The sequence below is a fragment of the Leptodactylus fuscus genome, chromosome 5 (assembly GCF_031893055.1).
Source record: "Leptodactylus fuscus isolate aLepFus1 chromosome 5, aLepFus1.hap2, whole genome shotgun sequence".
NCBI classification, from domain to species: Eukaryota; Metazoa; Chordata; class Amphibia; order Anura; family Leptodactylidae; genus Leptodactylus; species Leptodactylus fuscus.
Window position 1 is genome coordinate 173979646 of NC_134269.1, and position 18712 is coordinate 173998357.

The 18712-nt window shown below is 44.5% G+C and overlaps 1 protein-coding gene across 1 annotated transcript in view; it reads right to left on the minus strand.

The window, feature by feature from the left end:
* The window catches only part of DOCK2 (dedicator of cytokinesis 2), a 522773-nt gene that overhangs the window by 321469 nt on the left and 182592 nt on the right, over window positions 1-18712 (minus strand). The window contains exon 25 of the mRNA XM_075274736.1: window positions 8831-8937. Within this exon, the coding sequence (XP_075130837.1) occupies window positions 8831-8937 (107 nt within the window). The remainder of the gene's footprint in view (window positions 1-8830; window positions 8938-18712) is intronic.

Here is an 18712-nt window from a genome sequence, read left to right on the forward strand (position 1 = left end):
GATGCCTGGCAGAGTGAATTCAGAGCCGGAAGACGCCGCGGGGATGCTGCACAGAGAAGACTTCTAAAGGTAGGAGAAGAACCAGCGTTGATTGGCCAATCAATGCTGGTTCTGCATCGAACTTTTACATTCGAATAGCGAGTGGTACTCAATCGAGTACGAGTATTTTGAATACCGTAGTATTCGATCGAATACCTACTCGATCGAGTACTACTCGCTCATCTCTATATAGCACCAGGAATCATGGGGTATATTTTACAGTTATGGGGACATTGTGGATTGTTTCCATTTTTTTGCACGTATAAGGTTTTTTTTGTTTTAATTTTTATACCGTAAATAAGAGTTATTATATTAGTAAGGTGTATGTGCCAATCTTTGGCAATCAAAAAACGTTATGGACACTGTTTCTGGAAATGATAAAATATTACAACAAAAACCTGATTCCAATATACGGATCCAAAGACTTCTATAAGATCTGGAGCATATTTCTCTTTAAATATAAATGGATTTAATATAAAGTTGTTAAGCAGCGTCGGTGTTTCTAGAATAACTTAACAACTTGCGGATTTACATGCTAATAAGCTACTTAGCGTAAATGCTACAGTAGTTACAAAAGCTTTACTTTCACACACCAAAGTACTGTATGCTAATTATACTGACGCACTTAAAGGATTAAAACTTTTAGGGCTCAAGTGTTTGTACAGTTACAGAACATGAAACTGTTTCTTGCCTTCTTCATTTTAGGTGTTTTTAGCTCAAATCCAAAACTTTGACTCTTTTTTTTATCATCATTGAGAATTTGGGTACAGTCTGGGCGCTTCTTTTTTTCTGCTAGCTAGTAGCGAGCTGCCCTATCTTGCCGTGGATTCCACGGCGCGAGGCTCCGGACCATTCGTTTGGGCCTAATCCACCACAGGATGACAGTGCACTGCACCGACCTCCCCTCACGGCAGCCGCAACAGAATGTGTATACGCGGAACCCTGTGTGAACTAGCCCTTTTTAGTCCTTCAGAAAATTAGCTTTGATTGTTGTCGTTACTGTATTTGAATCTGGGCCCAATGGAGTATCCATTGGTACTGTTAGGGCCTCTAACCTTGTCAAGAAAATTTTGGAGGCTAAAGGAGTTCAGATACAACTGGGTAGAATCCACTGGAATCTACACCTAAATACTTACAGAATCCTGGTTATGTCAACATGGTCTTTGGAAGTTGCTTTATAGTCAAAAACATCTTGAAGCTTGAATGGGGTCCCTACGTAGCTTGTATTTGACATGGCAAAGGGACCTTTGGAACTTTCACAGTCCAGGGCCTGGTAGTAACTGCTATTGCTACACCCCCAATAGCTACACCTTTGTTTATCCTACTGAAATTGAGTAATAATATATCCTATGTACACCATAATAACAGCATGATTTATTATGTACATATCTTATCTTCAGAATAATTGCATCTGCTGTGTCCACAGTACTCTAGTCTAGCACTGGATCTTGGCACTACTACACACATATATTCTGATACACATGATAGATTGCGTCTGCAAGATGCGTATCCCTGGTGAGTGTTCCAGAAGTCCAGAAGAGTGCTGGTGTCCTGGTATATCTCCCCAGGTTTCTGACATATGTGTGGTACAGTGCGGGTTTTGAGTAGGCGTCAGACCAGGTGTGGGTCCTGGGCTCATTACTGGGCCATAAAAGGGAGTGAGTGGAGGCACCTGGGTCTGTTCTAAAAATACTGATAGTCTGGTGAGACCATATTGTGCTATTTTGTTTGGATGGTTGGTAGTAATCGACACGTATAGTTAGTATATTACCGTTTAGTTAGTGTTCGGACGAGCAGGGTTTTGTTTGAAGTTTTGCCTAAAGTTAAGGCTGTTTTTTATTTTGCTTGTTTTGTGCCTGAAGTGAGGGTTTATTTATTTTGCTGTTTTTCTAAATAAACCCTCTTTGCATAAGATATTATGCCCCTGCCTCTGACTGGTTGGGTCCACACCATTGCTACTACTGAGCTACCTTCCCCACAGTACATATTAACAGCTGGTATTCATGTGTAAGTTATAGGGGTAGAAAGCGAAGAGAAAGGGAAGAGATGTGTGTTGGATTATAGAGGCACTGCGGCTGACACAATTTAGTTGCATCTGTTCAGTCATTAGGTCTTGACTCTCAGCTGAGAACACAATACCACCTTGCACTTGGAAGCCAGGGTAATGGTAGGGTTAGGGAAAGGCATGTATCTGACAAATTTACCCCTCAGCATGGATCCATGATTGAGGCTTCTGAATGACAGCAAGTTATTATTATAGATCAAGATACTAAAAAAAGCTATTTGATAGTGACTGCATCATCGTCATCATTTTTCTACTGTATCCCGCTAAACACTATTGAAACAGACACCTGTTGAGACGTAAACGTGTACAATTAAATGGAAGGCTCTTTAGCTGAAAAAAGGAACTGCAGGACACAATGAATGGATTCATCTGGCTTTCTGCAACACATAATATGAGTTAGCTCATCATAAATGAGTAGGAGACATCACAGGATCTGAACAAACTTCCATTTAATACCGGCAGCTGACTAAATGCCATAGATGTTTTACTTTACACATGAGAGCTCTCTGGAAAATTTAAATACATTTTGGCAAATAATAGATCTCAGGGGGAATCGACCCCTGTAAGGGCAAGATAAAACTTCTTTTCATCAAAAATGTACGCAATAGAAAAAGATATGAAAGATACAGGCAGGATCTATGGGCACTGGTGGAAACACACTGAAAAGATGAAGGGACAACATCATAGCTGTGGGTAGTTATGAATACAAAGCTTTCCAAACAGATATAAGGTTGTGTATACAGCAGTGATTTTCATGCAATGTTTCAATGTGGATCACAGCAGTAATATTAGACGCTGTACCTAGAAATATAAATATTAAAGGATGAATAATGCCCTGAAGACTCACCTATTCAGGAAGGCCTACAACCTCCAATAACACTATCACCGCACTGCCATCTGTACAGTCTGCCCCTCTCCTTCTGTCTCTACCCCCTTCCCCCATAGATTGTAAGCCCTTGCGGGCAGGGCCCTCTACCCCACTGTGCCAGTCGGTCATTATTAGTATTATATCTGCCTGTATATTTTGTGCAGTGGCGTAACTACTGTGGCAGCAGTGGTAGCAGTGTCACAGGGCCCGGGACATTAGGGGCCCGGCGACAGCGGGTTTTTATTTCCTTAATAGGCTCCTTAATATCCCCACACCCTCAAGGGCCCCATATGTTCCCTACCATAAGTAGAAGATCGGCAGTAGATGCAGGGCTGCAGATGCTTCTTGTAAAAGCTTCTGCACACAGCAGCTTCCTATACCGTCCCTCCTCAGTATCCTGAGCGATGTATCTGCTCTCTTCACTGCTAGACAGAGCTGCACAGCCACATGTAAGTATATTTTTTGATAAAATATGTATAGATGTGGATATGTGTTTACATTATGTGTCTTATACAGTATACTGTGTGAGTCCTGTATGTGTGTAAATAGGTGTGTGTATATGTTGTATATGAATGTATGTGTGTGAGTAGATGTGTATATGTGTAGGTATATACAGCATATCAATGTCTGTATCTGTCTTCTATCTATCTATCTATCTATCTTTTTTTTGGTTCTATACATGTCTACCATTATACATACTAGAATTGTGTTTTATAATGTGATGTTTAGGCCCTGTTCACATGTGCATTCAGGTTTCTGTTTGTGGAGTCTTACTTTCAGGGTCTCCAATTATTATACTCTGGGGTCTGAAAAGACCCCAGAGTTTAATAATTGTTCATGGGTGTTCATTATGGGGCATAATGGTGTGTGTAGGGACCACTATGGGGCATAATGGTGTATGCAGGGGCCACAATGCAGCAGAGCTGAGTGTGCAGCAGGGTTCAGCAGTTTTCCGGTGTAGCAGCGTTTCTCCGGTGTAGCAGTGTTGGCCGTGCGCTCAGCTTGGCTATACTGGAGATGCAGCTGAGCTGAGCGCACAGCCAGCACTGCTACACCAGAGAACCGCTGCTACACCGGAGAACTGCTGAACCCTGCTGCACACTCAGCTCTGCTGCATCTCAGCAGAGCTAAGTGTGCAGCAGGGTTCAGCGCATCTCTGATGCAGCAGAGCTGAGTGTGCAGAAGGGTTCAGCACACACTCAGCTCTGCTACATCTCTGATGCAGCAGTGCTGAGTGTGCAGCAGGGTTCACATCTCCGGTGTAGCAATGCTAGCCGTGCGCTCAGCTCGGCAGCATCTCCGTTGTATTCGAGCTGAACGCAAGGCCAGCACTGCTACATCTTGGCATAGGAATGCATTGACCAGCATTGATTGGCTGAATGCCAAACAGAGTACAGCATTCGGCCAGTCGACGCTGGTTCTGCCGCAGGAGGCGGAGTCTAAGATCGGTCCACAGCAGTCTCCATTCTGGTCCGATCTTAGACTCCGCCTCCTCACAGACGAGCATCCGGCAGAACCAGCGTTGATTGGCCAAATTCTGTACTCTGTATGGCATTCGGCCAATCAACGCTGGTCAATGCATTCCTATGGGAAAAAGTCAGCTGCCGCATATCGCAAGCTGATAGGGATCCCGATGTAATACACTGACCCCCAGGCATGCTTCCCCTGCTGTCCCAGTTGCATTCCAGGGTTTTGGCATCATTTCCTGGGGTGTCATAGTGGACTTGGGATCCCCTGAAACAAGCATTTTTTCCCCATAGACTATAATGGGGTTTGATATTCATTCGAATAGTCGAATATTGAGGGGCTATTCGAAACGAATATCAAATATCAAATATTTTACTGTTCGCTCATCTCTAGTCATGTGATAAATAAAGATAATTGTTTGGACCAGTGCGCCCATTGCCTCCTTTTTCTACTATATGGATGACTCTAATGTGGAGATCAGATACAGGTAGTTTAGGGTTGAACTGATCTTGAGATTTCAGGATCATTTTTTAAAATCTGATTTTTGATCATTTTCCAGCCAATCGCGATCGTGAAATTTGCTCGATCGCCGTTCGGGATCCAATCTCTCCGAATCGCTCAACCCTATCGATGATATATACATGAATAGGGTTGAGCCGATCTTGAGATTTCAGGATCGTTTTTAAAATACGATTTTCGATTATTTAACAGTCGATTGCTATCGTGAATTTTGCTCGATCACCGATCGGGATCCGATCTTTCCCGATCTTGATCACTCAACCTTAATGTATGCCCAGCTTCCAAGTCTAAACTCGCAAAACCTCATACTTAGTTTCTCTATGTATGGCATAGTGCCCTCTACACAGTATTATACTGTAGGGATTTTGCCTTCAGGCCTAGTTTAAACATTTTAATAATACATATTGTTGACAACAAAAAATACACGAGGAGAAGCATGTCAGAAGTAGAAATCAAAGATCCTTTTACATTACATATGTCATGAGTGCTATTAGTCATATAGCAGAATAGTAACTCGCATAGCACTTACTCATACCAACTAGCTTCGACTCAATAGGTTTTTATTGAAATTTTTCAAGTGCCAATTTCTCATATGCCAGGTCTGTGCTGATTCATTACTAAACTAATTAGATACAAAATCAGGCTAGAAGAAATATGAAAAAGAGCTTCTATATATAGTTCACGCCAACCGGTGTATCAATGGATTCAGAAGCCAAAATAAGACCTCATTCACATCATGTAACAAAACTTACATAATTATGACTTGATAAAGTATAATTCCACAATTCTAAGGAAACGCATTTTGAAACATTTTATTAAATTGATAATTAGACTGTATAATTTCATTAATGGAAAGGGAAATATTGAATCATATTTTCATATGTTTTCATGCTTTTTATGAGCCGTATAACAAGCCAGAGAAAGGTCTGAACTGCTAATTCTGTTTTCAAGATGTTGACTACTGTGTAGGGCATAACGCCTTGTGAATATTAAGTCTGATACTGAATGTTGGCTAAGAAGATTGGAAGAAAATGGAAAGGAATATGTAAAAAACATACTGTCATAATAAAAGAAAAAAAAAGTAATCCTAGACTGAATTAATGAGGAGAAACTGCATAGAAATACCTACATGAATATATCATCATCACCAACACTTTGAGGAATGCATACAATTGCAGAATTGTCACAGCTAGAAAGAAGTTACTATTAGAAGTAGCAACAGTTGTAAGAAATATTGTGAGCCACATGGGGTCAAAACTTGGTTTGATTTGCAGTAGTCCCATTGAAGTAAGTCTCTGTTCATATTTGAACTCACTGAAGGGTTTGCAGGTTGATTAACCTTATATTCAATGGGGCTAGTCAAGTGTCCGCCTCATGCCAAAAAAACTGTGGCAACGTATGACAGGACACTTATTGTTTCACTGCGCCCATCACATTGTTTTCAATTGGAGGCTTTTGGAGCCGACCCTGAAGAAGAATCCATCTCAAAATCTGCTGAAGATTCTTCTGTATCAACCTATCAGTGTCTATTTGTCTTAGGGACTGAGAGCTCCTGAGGTACAATGTACGTCAAATGTATCCCTAGGCCCCAACCCACCCTTTTGGCCTCAATTGGGTTAATATGATGGTCTGCTGTAGCCAATATATACACTGTCTACCAATAAGTATTTGGACACCTGTGGTAGAATAGAAAACAACATTTATTCCAATACAATAGTTGGTAGACCCCAACAGATGTTTCCTTACAGATGGTATTGATTGACACAATACTCCCGGATGCCTGGTGAAACTCCTGGTGTATGTGAGCCATCGATTGGGTGCAGTTTCTCTGGCCAGCACGGTCTCTATCTCCCAGTTTCGGAGTCTGCCGACTCGGGGCACATTCCGACAATCACCGCTCACCTTCCACTTCATAATCACATAGGCCACTGTCGATTTTGGGTAATTAAGTTCACTTGCTATGTCTCTTATGGATTGACCATTTCTGTGGTACCCGACAATTACCCCTTTCTCGAAATCGGACAACTCTGCACTTCATGGCATCTTGCGACTAATGCCAATTCTGTTTCCTATATAACGGCAGAAGGCATGATGTACATCACGACCGCAGATATCTTCATTTGTATGGGGGTCCAAATACTTATTGGTAGACAGTGTAGTAAATTCATACACACTAAAGACCCCAGTGATAGATCCCCCACAGTTTCTTTAACTTCATTGTTCTCTCCCATCAAAAACTCAGTTTACTTTTTTACATAAGGCTTAATCCTAGGCCCCCTGCTCTTTTCTCTCTACACAGCTCCCATTGGACAAACCAACACCAGATTTGGCTTCCAGTACCATCTTTATGCTGATGACACCCAATTATACACATCTTCCCGTGACATCACCCCTGCACTAATACAGAACACCAGTGACTGTCCTTCTGCTGTCTCAAATATAATGTCCTCGCTCTATCTGAAACTAAATCTCTCTAAGACTGAACTACTACTGTTTCCACCATCTAATAGATCTGTCCCTGATATATCCATTGTAGTCTCAGGCCTTACTATAACTCCTAGGCAGCAGGCCCGCTGCCTCGGGGTCATGTTTGAGGCAGACCTTTCCTTCACTCCTCATATTGAATCACTTGCACGCTCATGTCACCTCCACCTCAAAAACATCTCCAGAATACGCCCTTTCTGTGCCAGTCGCTACACTGGCTGCTTATTCATTATAGAATAAAATATAAAGTTATCCCCCTCATCCACAAGGCTCTCCATAATGCCGCACCTCCATACATTTCCTCCCTCATCTCTGTCTACCACCCAACCCGTGCTCTCCGCTCACTCAATGACCTAAAACTTAAAACTTACATCCTCTATTATCAGAACCTCCCACGCTCGCATACAAGACTTCTCCCGAGCTGCACCACTTCTCTGGAATGCTCTACCCCGGACAATCAGATTAACTCCCAATTTCTACAGCTTCAAGCGCAAACTAAAGACACATCTTTTCAGACAGGCCTATCACAATTCCTAATGTAAACCCTTCCGTACTGTCATTAGAATCCCCAAAATCTAACCCTCCTCTGTCCCCGCTCCCACATTACTTCACATGATTTTATGCCATTTTAGGCTAACTTTATATGACCAAGCATCATCCACATGTTACAGGACATGACTGGTGACGGCTAATAAAGTTTTATGTTTGTGTAATGACAGTCACCTCTATTACAAAAGTGTCTGACCTCTGTATAAGCAATGCCGCCCCTGCTACCTCTTGTGTCACCCCCTCTACCTCATAGATTGTAAGCTCTTGTGAGCAGGGCCCTCAGTTCCATTGTGTGAAATGACTTTCTTTGTTATGTATCTTTCTGTCTGTATTTGAACCCTACAAATTGTACAGAGCTGCAGAATATGTTGGCGCTATATAAATAAAATTTATTATTATTATATTATATTATTAATATAATTTTCACAAATCAAATAATATAGTGTAAGGATATTAGTACTTTCAGGTCTCTTTAAAAATTTTAAAGATATACAGCAATAATAACAAAATTATAAAAGGAGAAATACATCAGAAAATCTTCCTGACGTATGTTCAACATTTCCTGCAAACTGAGTGTGAATTCATCCTGAACAGCCAATTTATATTCAACTTTAATAATCGATTCCAACATAAACAGTACGAGCTCTGCCATACAGTAAAGCGGCTGGCTGCTATAGGTCTTATTGGCACCTACCATCATTCACTATGGAGACATTTCTGGGTTTTAGTATTGATTATTGGGGCATAACTTGATGTGTTATGTTCACTACATTATTTATGCACTGTATATACAGAACTGACCAGATAAGTATTTATCATTATCAAGACCACTGTCTTACCTTGTTTCTTGAACAGGTTACTGCGGACAATTTCATTCATAGACTGTACTTTTTGCTGTTGCAGTTTATCAGGAGGAATGCAGGTGTAGAACTCAAATAGTAGCTGGCTAAAATGATACAAAGAGCATGTTTAGCAATATTGTAATGCAATGGCTTAAACATCATTGACTAGAGTCATCATATTATGATTAGAAGGTGGGTAATTCTTACAATGCTGCAGGGCTAGATAAGGCATCCTCTATTATCAGAACCTCCCACGCTCGTATACAAGATTTCTCCCGAGCTGCACCACTTCTCTGGAATGCTCTACCCCGGACAGATTAACTCCCAATTTCTACAGCTTCAAGCGCAAACTAAAGACACATCTTTTCAGACAGACCTATCACAATTCCTAATGTAAACCCTTCCGCACCATAATTAGAATCCCTAAAATTACCGTATTTTTTGGACTATAAGACGCACTTTTTTCCCAAAAAATTTTTGGGGAAAAGAAGGGTGCGTCTTATAGTCTGAAGGTGGCGCCTGGCATCCGCTGTAATAGAGAGGCGGAAGCCGGCAAGTGATAGACGCCATTACAGGTGCCGGGGCCTGAGACATCGCTGCGCTCCTCTGCCCTGCATGAAGCCAGCAGCGGGAGGAGTGATGCTATTCTGCTCCTCCGTGCCCCCGCCGCTGGCTTCATGCAGGGCAGAGGATCGTAGCGATGTCTCAGGCCCCGGCGTCTATCCCTCCCCGGCATCCACCTCTCTAGTACAGCGGATGCCGGGTCAGTATCGGCGGCCCCTTCTCCCCCGGGGCCGGTCCCCACCGGCCCCGTACCTGTAAAGTTGCAGGCCGGCTCCTGCGCGGCGATATCGCAGGAGCCGACCTGTTCGGGTGACAGCCGGGAGCCTAATGAGGCTCCCAGGCCTGTCACTGCTGTATTGGTATTGCGGCTGGGTCTATGACCAGCCGTAATACTAATAGACAGAATGTCCCATAGACAGCAATACAGTTGTATTGCCGTCTATGGGACTTGCGATCAAGTGACCGCAGGTTCAAGCCCCCGGGGGGGAATAAAATAGTAACAAAAAAAAAAAAAAAGCTTTAAAAATATGAAATAAATAAAAGTTCTAAATCACCTCCTGTTTTTTTTTCAATACAAGGTGATCTAAGCAATAGATATCCCCCAAAATGGTATAACTAAAAATTACAGCTGGCCCCGCAAAAAAAAACGCTCTATGCATCCCCGTACAGCTGCAGGGTCACCTGTCAATGTGGCCTTGCAGCTGTTGCAAAACTACAACTCCCATATATGAAATATTTTACCAGTTTTTGCTTCAAAATTTTTTTTCCCTATTTTCCGCCTCTAAAACCTGCGTCTTATAGTCCAGTGCGTCTTATAGTCCGAAAAATACGGTAACCCTCCTCTGTTCTAGCTCCCACATTAACCCGCATTAAACCATGGAGACCTGCCTCTAGTTGCCCCCAGTTTAATGTCCCCCTCCAGCTACCCTTACGGTTTAATGTCTGCTTCTAGCTGCCCCAGTTTCATGTCCTCTCTAGTTTCCCCAAGTTTAAACTGGGGCACCAGGAGAGGGACGTAATACTGTGGGGGAGTTGGAAGGGAACATTATAATTAGAGATGAGCGAACACTAAAATGTTCGAGGTTCGAAATTCGATTCGAACAGCCGCTCACTGTTCGAGTGTTCGAATGGGTTTCGAACCCCATTATAGTCTATGGGGAACATAAACTCGTTAAGGGGGAAACCCAAATTCGTGTCTGGAGGGTCACCAAGTCCACTATGACACCCCAGGAAATGATACCAACACCCTGGAATGACACTGGGACAGCAGGGGAAGCATGTCTGGGGGCATAAAAGTCACTTTATTTCATGGAAATCCCTGTCAGTTTGCGATTTTCGCAAGCTAACTTTTCCCCATAGAAATGCATTGGCCAGTGCTGATTGGCCAGAGTACGGAACTCGACCAATCAGCGCTGGCTCTGCTGGAGGAGGCGGAGTCTAAGATAGCTCCACACCAGTCTCCATTCAGGTCCGACCTTAGACTCCGCCTCCTCCGGCAGAGCCAGCGCTGATTGGCCGAAGGCTGGCCAATGCATTCCTATGCGAATGCAGACTTAGCAGTGCTGAGTCAGTTTTGCTCAACTACACATCTGATGCACACTCGGCACTGCTACATCAGATGTAGCAATCTGATGTAGCAGAGCCGAGGGTGCACTAGAACCCCTGTGCAAACTCAGTTCACGCTAATAGAATGCATTGGCCAGCGCTGATTGGCCAATGCATTCTATTAGCCCGATGAAGTAGAGCTGAATGTGTGTGCTAAGCACACACATTCAGCACTGCTTCATCAAGCCAATACAATGCATTAGCCAGTGCTGATTGGCCAGAGTACGGAATTCGGCCAATCAGCGCTGGCCAATGCATTCTATTAGCCCGATGAAGTAGAGCTGAATGTGTGTGCTAAGCACACACATTCAGCACTGCTTCATCAAGCCAATACAATGCATTAGCCAGTGCTGATTGGCCAGAGTACGGAATTCGGCCAATCAGCGCTGGCTCTGCTGGAGGAGGCGGAGTCTAAGGTCGCTCCACACCAGTCTCCATTCAGGTCCGACCTTAGACTCCGCCTCCTCCGGCAGAGCCAGCGCTGATTGGCCGAAGGCTGGCCAATGCATTCCTATGCGAATGCAGACTTAGCAGTGCTGAGTCAGTTTTGCTCAACTACACATCTGATGCACACTCGGCACTGCTACATCAGATGTAGCAATCTGATGTAGCAGAGCCGAGGGTGCACTAGAACCCCTGTGCAAACTCAGTTCACGCTAATAGAATGCATTGGCCAGCGCTGATTGGCCAATGCATTCTATTAGCCCGATGAAGTAGAGCTGAATGTGTGTGCTAAGCACACACATTCAGCACTGCTTCATCAAGCCAATACAATGCATTAGCCAGTGCTGATTGGCCAGAGTACGGAATTCGGCCAATCAGCGCTGGCCAATGCATTCTATTAGCCCGATGAAGTAGAGCTGAATGTGTGTGCTAAGCACACACATTCAGCACTGCTTCATCAAGCCAATACAATGCATTAGCCAGTGCTGATTGGCCAGAGTACGGAATTCGGCCAATCAGCGCTGGCTCTGCTGGAGGAGGCGGAGTCTAAGGTCGCTCCACACCAGTCTCCATTCAGGTCCGACCTTAGACTCCGCCTCCTCCGGCAGAGCCAGCGCTGATTGGCCGAAGGCTGGCCAATGCATTCCTATGCGAATGCAGACTTAGCAGTGCTGAGTCAGTTTTGCTCAACTACACATCTGATGCACACTCGGCACTGCTACATCAGATGTAGCAATCTGATGTAGCAGAGCCGAGGGTGCACTAGAACCCCTGTGCAAACTCAGTTCACGCTAATAGAATGCATTGGCCAGCGCTGATTGGCCAATGCATTCTATTAGCCCGATGAAGTAGAGCTGAATGTGTGTGCTAAGCACACACATTCAGCACTGCTTCATCAAGCCAATACAATGCATTAGCCAGTGCTGATTGGCCAGAGTACGGAATTCGGCCAATCAGCGCTGGCTCTGCTGGAGGAGGCGGAGTCTAAGGTCGGACCTGAATGGAGACTGGTGTGGAGCGATCTTAGACTCCGCCTCCTCCAGCAGAGCCAGCGCTGATTGGCCGAATTCCGTACTCTGGCCAATCAGCACTGGCTAATGCATTGTATTGGCGTGATGAAGCAGTGCTGAATGTGTGTGCTTAGCACACACATTCAGCTCTACTTCATCGGGCTAATAGAATGCATTGGCCAGCGCTGATTGGCCGAATTCCGTACTCTGGCCAATCAGTGCTGGCCAATGCATTCTATTAGCTTGATGAAGCAGAGTGTGCACAAGGGTTCAAGCGCACCCTCGGCTCTGATGTAGGAGAGCCGAGGGTGCACTTGAACCCTTGTGCACCCTCAGCTCTGCTACATCAGAGCCGAGGGTGCGCTTGAACCCTTGTGCACACTCTGCTTCATCAAGCTAATAGAATGCATTGGCCAGCGCTGATTGGCCAATGTATTCTATTAGCCTGATGAAGTAGAGCTGAATGTGTGTGCTAAGCACACACATTCAGCTCTACTTCATCGGGCTAATAGAATGCATTGGCCAGCGCTGATTGGCCAGAGTACGGAACTCGACCAATCAGCGCTGGCTCTGCTGGAGGAGGCGGAGTCTAAGATCGCTCCACACCAGTCTCCATTCAGGTCCGACCTTAGACTCCGCCTCCTCCAGCAGAGCCAGCGCTGATTGGCCGAATTCCGTACTCTGGCCAATCAGCACTGGCTAATGCATTGTATTGGCTTGATGAAGCAGTGCTGAATGTGTGTGCTTAGCACACACATTCAGCTCTACTTCATCGGGCTAATAGAATGCATTGGCCAATCAGCGCTGGCCAATGCATTCTATTAGCGTGAACTGAGTTTGCACAGGGGTTCTAGTGCACCCTCGGCTCTGCTACATCAGATTGCTACATCTGATGTAGCAGTGCCGAGTGTGCATCAGATGTGTAGTTGAGCAAAACTGACTCAGCACTGCTAAGTATGCATTCGCATAGGAATGCATTGGCCAGCCTTCGGCCAATCAGCGCTGGCTCTGCCGGAGGAGGCGGAGTCTAAGGTCGGACCTGAATGGAGACTGGTGTGGAGCGACCTTAGACTCCGCCTCCTCCAGCAGAGCCAGCGCTGATTGGCCGAATTCCGTACTCTGGCCAATCAGCACTGGCTAATGCATTGTATTGGCTTGATGAAGCAGTGCTGAATGTGTGTGCTTAGCACACACATTCAGCTCTACTTCATCGGGCTAATAGAATGCATTGGCCAATCAGCGCTGGCCAATGCATTCTATTAGCGTGAACTGAGTTTGCACAGGGGTTCTAGTGCACCCTCGGCTCTGCTACATCAGATTGCTACATCTGATGTAGCAGTGCCGAGTGTGCATCAGATGTGTAGTTGAGCAAAACTGACTCAGCACTGCTAAGTCTCTGCATTCGCATAGGAATGCATTGGCCAGCCTTCGGCCAATCAGCGCTGGCTCTGCCGGAGGAGGCGGAGTCTAAGGTCGGACCTGAATGGAGACTGGTGTGGAGCGATCTTAGACTCCGCCTCCTCCAGCAGAGCCAGCGCTGATTGGTCGAGTTCCGTACTCTGGCCAATCAGCGCTGGCCAATGCATTCTATTAGCCCGATGAAGTAGAGCTGAATGTGTGTGCTTAGCACACACATTCAGCTCTACTTCATCAGGCTAATAGAATACATTGGCCAATCAGCGCTGGCCAATGCATTCTATTAGCTTGATGAAGCAGAGTGTGCACAAGGGTTCAAGCGCACCCTCGGCTCTGATGTAGCAGAGCTGAGGGTGCACAAGGGTTCAAGTGCACTCTCGGCTCTCCTACATCAGAGCCGAGGGTGCGCTTGAACCCTTGTGCAGCCTCGGCTCTGCTACATCAGAGCCGAGGGTGCGCTTGAACCCTTGTGCACACTCTGCTTCATCAAGCTAATAGAATGCATTGGCCAGCACTGATTGGCCAGAGTACGGAATTCGGCCAATCAGCGCTGGCCAATGCATCCCTATGGGAAAAAGTTTATCTCACAAAAATCACAATTAAACACCCGATAGAGCCCCAAAAAGTTATTTTTAATAACATTCCCCCCTAAATAAAGGTTATCCCTAGCTATCCCTGCCTGTACAGCTATCCCTGTCTCATAGTCACAAAGTTCACATTCTCATATGACCCGGATTTGAAATCCACTATTCGTCTAAAATGGAGGTCACCTGATTTCGGCAGCCAATGACTTTTTCCAATTTTTTTCAATGCCCCCAGTGTCGTAGTTCCTGTCCCACCTCCCCTGCGCTGTTATTGGTGCAAAAAAGGCGCCAGGGAAGGTGGGAGGGGAATCGAATTTTGGCGCACTTTACCACGTGGTGTTCGATTCGATTCGAACATGGCGAACACCCTGATATCCGATCGAACATGTGTTCGATAGAACACTGTTCGCTCATCTCTAATTATAATGTGGGGACATATAATGTATGGGAGACTGTAGGAGGATTATATTGTGTGGGGGCACATGAAAAAAAAAAAAGAATTAAAAAGGGTGGGGTTAACATAAAAGTGGGTGGAGCTAAATTTGCCACGGTGCGCTTTGTGCACCGCACTTTTTGTCCCTCTTTCTGTTCTTCAAAACTTGGGAGGTATGCACACCCGTAGTGAGTAGTAGATCATTTTGACATTTTATAAGTAGCTCGCATGCTGAAAAAGTGTGAGCACCCCTGATATAGTGTATAGTGGCAATGCTAGTTTTTTTTCAGCTAAGCTCCATTGATTTAAATAGGACTGAGCTACGGCATGGTCATATGAGACAGCTGTGATGTCACTACTTGAGTGTAGCCCGATATCATAGTGCTGGTTAACCCTTTACTATCAATGATTTTTAGAACATTAGGAGATTGTTGTATTGTGATAAACGTATTAAGTTATTATCTTATGTATGCATATATCACAATGACAGCACACACGAAAGATAAGAAGAATGATGAAGATAACGTTCTGATGCTTGTCGAAATTGCCTAAAGAAAAATTGGTATCTTATTTACTCAGGTACACTTAATAGGTTTTTGTTGTATCCTAAGTCGTGTAGAAAATAGGAACATTTTTGCATTCTGGAGACATCCTACACGCATTGTAACCATCCGGGCAGATTTAATTACTTTATGTCTGCATAGTTTAATTAGATTTTCGATTGTTAAATTTGATTTATTTTTTAATATGTTCAACATTTTAATTGTCATAATAACATGGAGTTTATTGTTTATAAATGCATAATGTTATTTGACACTGTAGGGTTTTTTTTTCCGTTTTTTTTTCTCAATAATAAGTGCTTCTACAGACTTCCCCTTACTATGGGAAACAACTAAGTTCATAAAATTTTCTCATTTGGAATTTAGTATTATGTAATTTATAATCCTTCTGTCCTTACTGTAATGAAAACCAGCTCTCTAGTTCATGAATTCTGGGTAACAGGGATGAGGTAATAGAGTAGGCGGGTAGGGGGTCAGTGGTTCCAATAAAACAATGCACCGTCATTAAGTCTGTGTACACTTTCTGTTAGAGTTTATCCCACGGCCGAGCCAAGACTCATCCTGACGTGTTTAATGGATCTGTTTTATTCACAGACCTCAATGGTCAGTGAACACAGACTTGATAGTTCCCTTTGTGAAAGAATTAAGCATTATCACGAAATAGGATCTTACTGGGATAGTTTTGTACGTGTGGACAAATGACTTTGGTAGGACAAGAGAAGAATGAATGTATTCACTGCTGGCGATCGAGTAAATTTCATGATGGCAATCGGGTTCCAATCCCGATCGCTCAACTTACCTGCACAGAATCGCTGCCGCTCCCCATTGTTCTCGCTCCTCTTCTCTCTACTTCACATGCCTGCAGAGCGCTGTGCGCACCCCCACCTCCCAGGCTAGTGTTACAGATGCTAGAAGAAGGTGGGGCTTGTGGCTTCGGAGAGTGTGGGCGGGAACTGGGAGGGGAGATGTGAGTGATGCACCACACTCACCCGCCCCACACTCTCCTAAGCCACAACAAGCCCCACCTTCTCCCAGCATTTGTAACACTAGCCTGGGAGGTGGAGGTGTGCACAGCACTCTGTAGGCATGTGAATCAGAGAGAAGAGTAGTGAGACAACGGGGAGCCACAGCGATTCTGTGTAGGTAAGTGGGGGGGATTAAGTAGCCGGGAGATTTTTTAATCACTACACAGCGTGAAGTCCAAAAATTGAATTTTTGGACTCCATGCTGTGTAGTGAACAGGATCATTTTTTAAATCCAATTTTCGATCATTAAAAAATCCCACTGACTTGCATTAGGATCGGAATCAGGATCAGTTTGGATGGAAAATGATCGGAAATTGGATTTTAAAAATGATCCTGAAATCAGTATATCTTTGGAGTATGGGAGGAAATCCACGCAAACACAGGCAGAACATACAAACTCCTGGCAGATGCTGTCCTTGGCAGGATTCGAACCCAGGATTCCAGCGCTGCAAGACTGCAGTGCTAACCACTGAGCCACCATTTTGCCCCTCTGCTTCCTTCTTTGAAGGTGGTTTTGTAAAATACAAAATGTAAAGAGCATGTAGTAAACACAAGGGAAAAATGAAAGAAAAATGTTTGTAATTCTGGTTACATGTAACATTCTTCAGTGGATAGGTATAATCTTGTACTGCATGGTGATTCTTGGAATATGTACAATTCACATGAGATTGATGTGATATTGTGAACAGCTATTACTGTTTGTAAATGTAATGTACGTAATAAAGCCCCACTGCAGCAATATATTATGCCTTAGCACTGCAGGATATACTAATATATACTGATCATGCCCATTATTCAGTCTCTATATGGTCACCTTTTGCTTCCAGGCTGGTGATATGATCGGCAGACTGACCTGATGATCCACAAACCAGCAAGAAGCGCCTGGTTTCTATGTAAGTATATGAGAGCATAAAATTCAAGATTTCATTAAGGGGCGTTCACACTACCGTCGGTGTCCGACATGTAGTGTCCGCTCCTAGTGTCCGCTCAAAATCTGTCACGGACACTAGGAGCGGACACTAGATGTGTCCGTGACACCTGTCATTCACTTGAATGGGCATCGGGTGCGTTCTTTTGCACTCCGTGCCCATCCTTCTCTGTCCGCAAGAGAAGATGTCCAACTTCTCAAGCGGACAGAAAAACCCTACATGCAGGGTTCCTCTGTCCGCTTGAGATGATTCACAATAGCAGAATCGGTGCGATTCCCTAAAGCCTATGGTCTAGGATTAGCTACATGATTCACGCTGGCTTGTTATTTAGGACACGTCTTTTTAGGCACTTACTTTCTTTATATATTGTATGTGTAAGTCCTGACTGGAGGTATATCATCCAGTCTATCAGGACTATACACACTGTATTCTGGATCCTGTAAAGCTGGATACAACTATTAAATTGTCACCTATTTATATTAAGACTGTGTTACATTCTGTAATATTGCAATATGTTGCATCGTATAGCTCAGCTTCATTCTCCCTGATTTTAGGAACATTTTTAATAAACGCTAAGTTTTAGTTGTTCACTTTCCTCCTACTTCTGAGGAGCAGAACTCAAGTGAATGGGGGCAGCTGTAGTTCGCTGCACAGAGAGGTATTCTGGAAAGTGACAATAAGGGAGAAGCTTAAGGGCTAGTTCACACGGGGTTCCGCGGGAACACATTCCATCGCAGCTGTTGCGACTGGATGCCGGTGCAGTGCACTGGCATCCTGTTGCAACTTTCCGCTCCGGATTAGGCCCAAATGAATGGGCCTAGTCCGGAAGGTGGTGTCGTGAGGCGGATGCCGGGGCTGAATCAGCTGCGGAATCCACCTGAAGAAAGGGCAGCTCGCTTCTTTTTTCTGCGAGTGGGAACAAACTGTTAACGGAAAAAAGGAAGCTAGCGGTCTACATAGGTGGATTCCGAGTCAAAATCCACCCCCTCTTGCCCCGTGTGATCTAGCCCTTAGAAGTGGGCGCAGTGCTGCTGTACACCAGTGCTGTGGCTTCCTCAATTTCAGGACCAGTTTGGGACCCAGACATCCTAGATCAGAATAAAGTGATGGCATACACCAACTATATGCCTTTGCTTCTTAAAGCTGGGGCTCCACGGGCCGGAAATGCCGCGATTTACCCACGGGAAAAATAGTGGTGTTTTACAATGACTGCAAAGTGGATGGAATTCTTGTGAATCCCATGCCCATTTTGTGGTAAAAACCGCAGCACGGACATGGCACGATTTCCAAAACCAGCACAGTGTTGGAA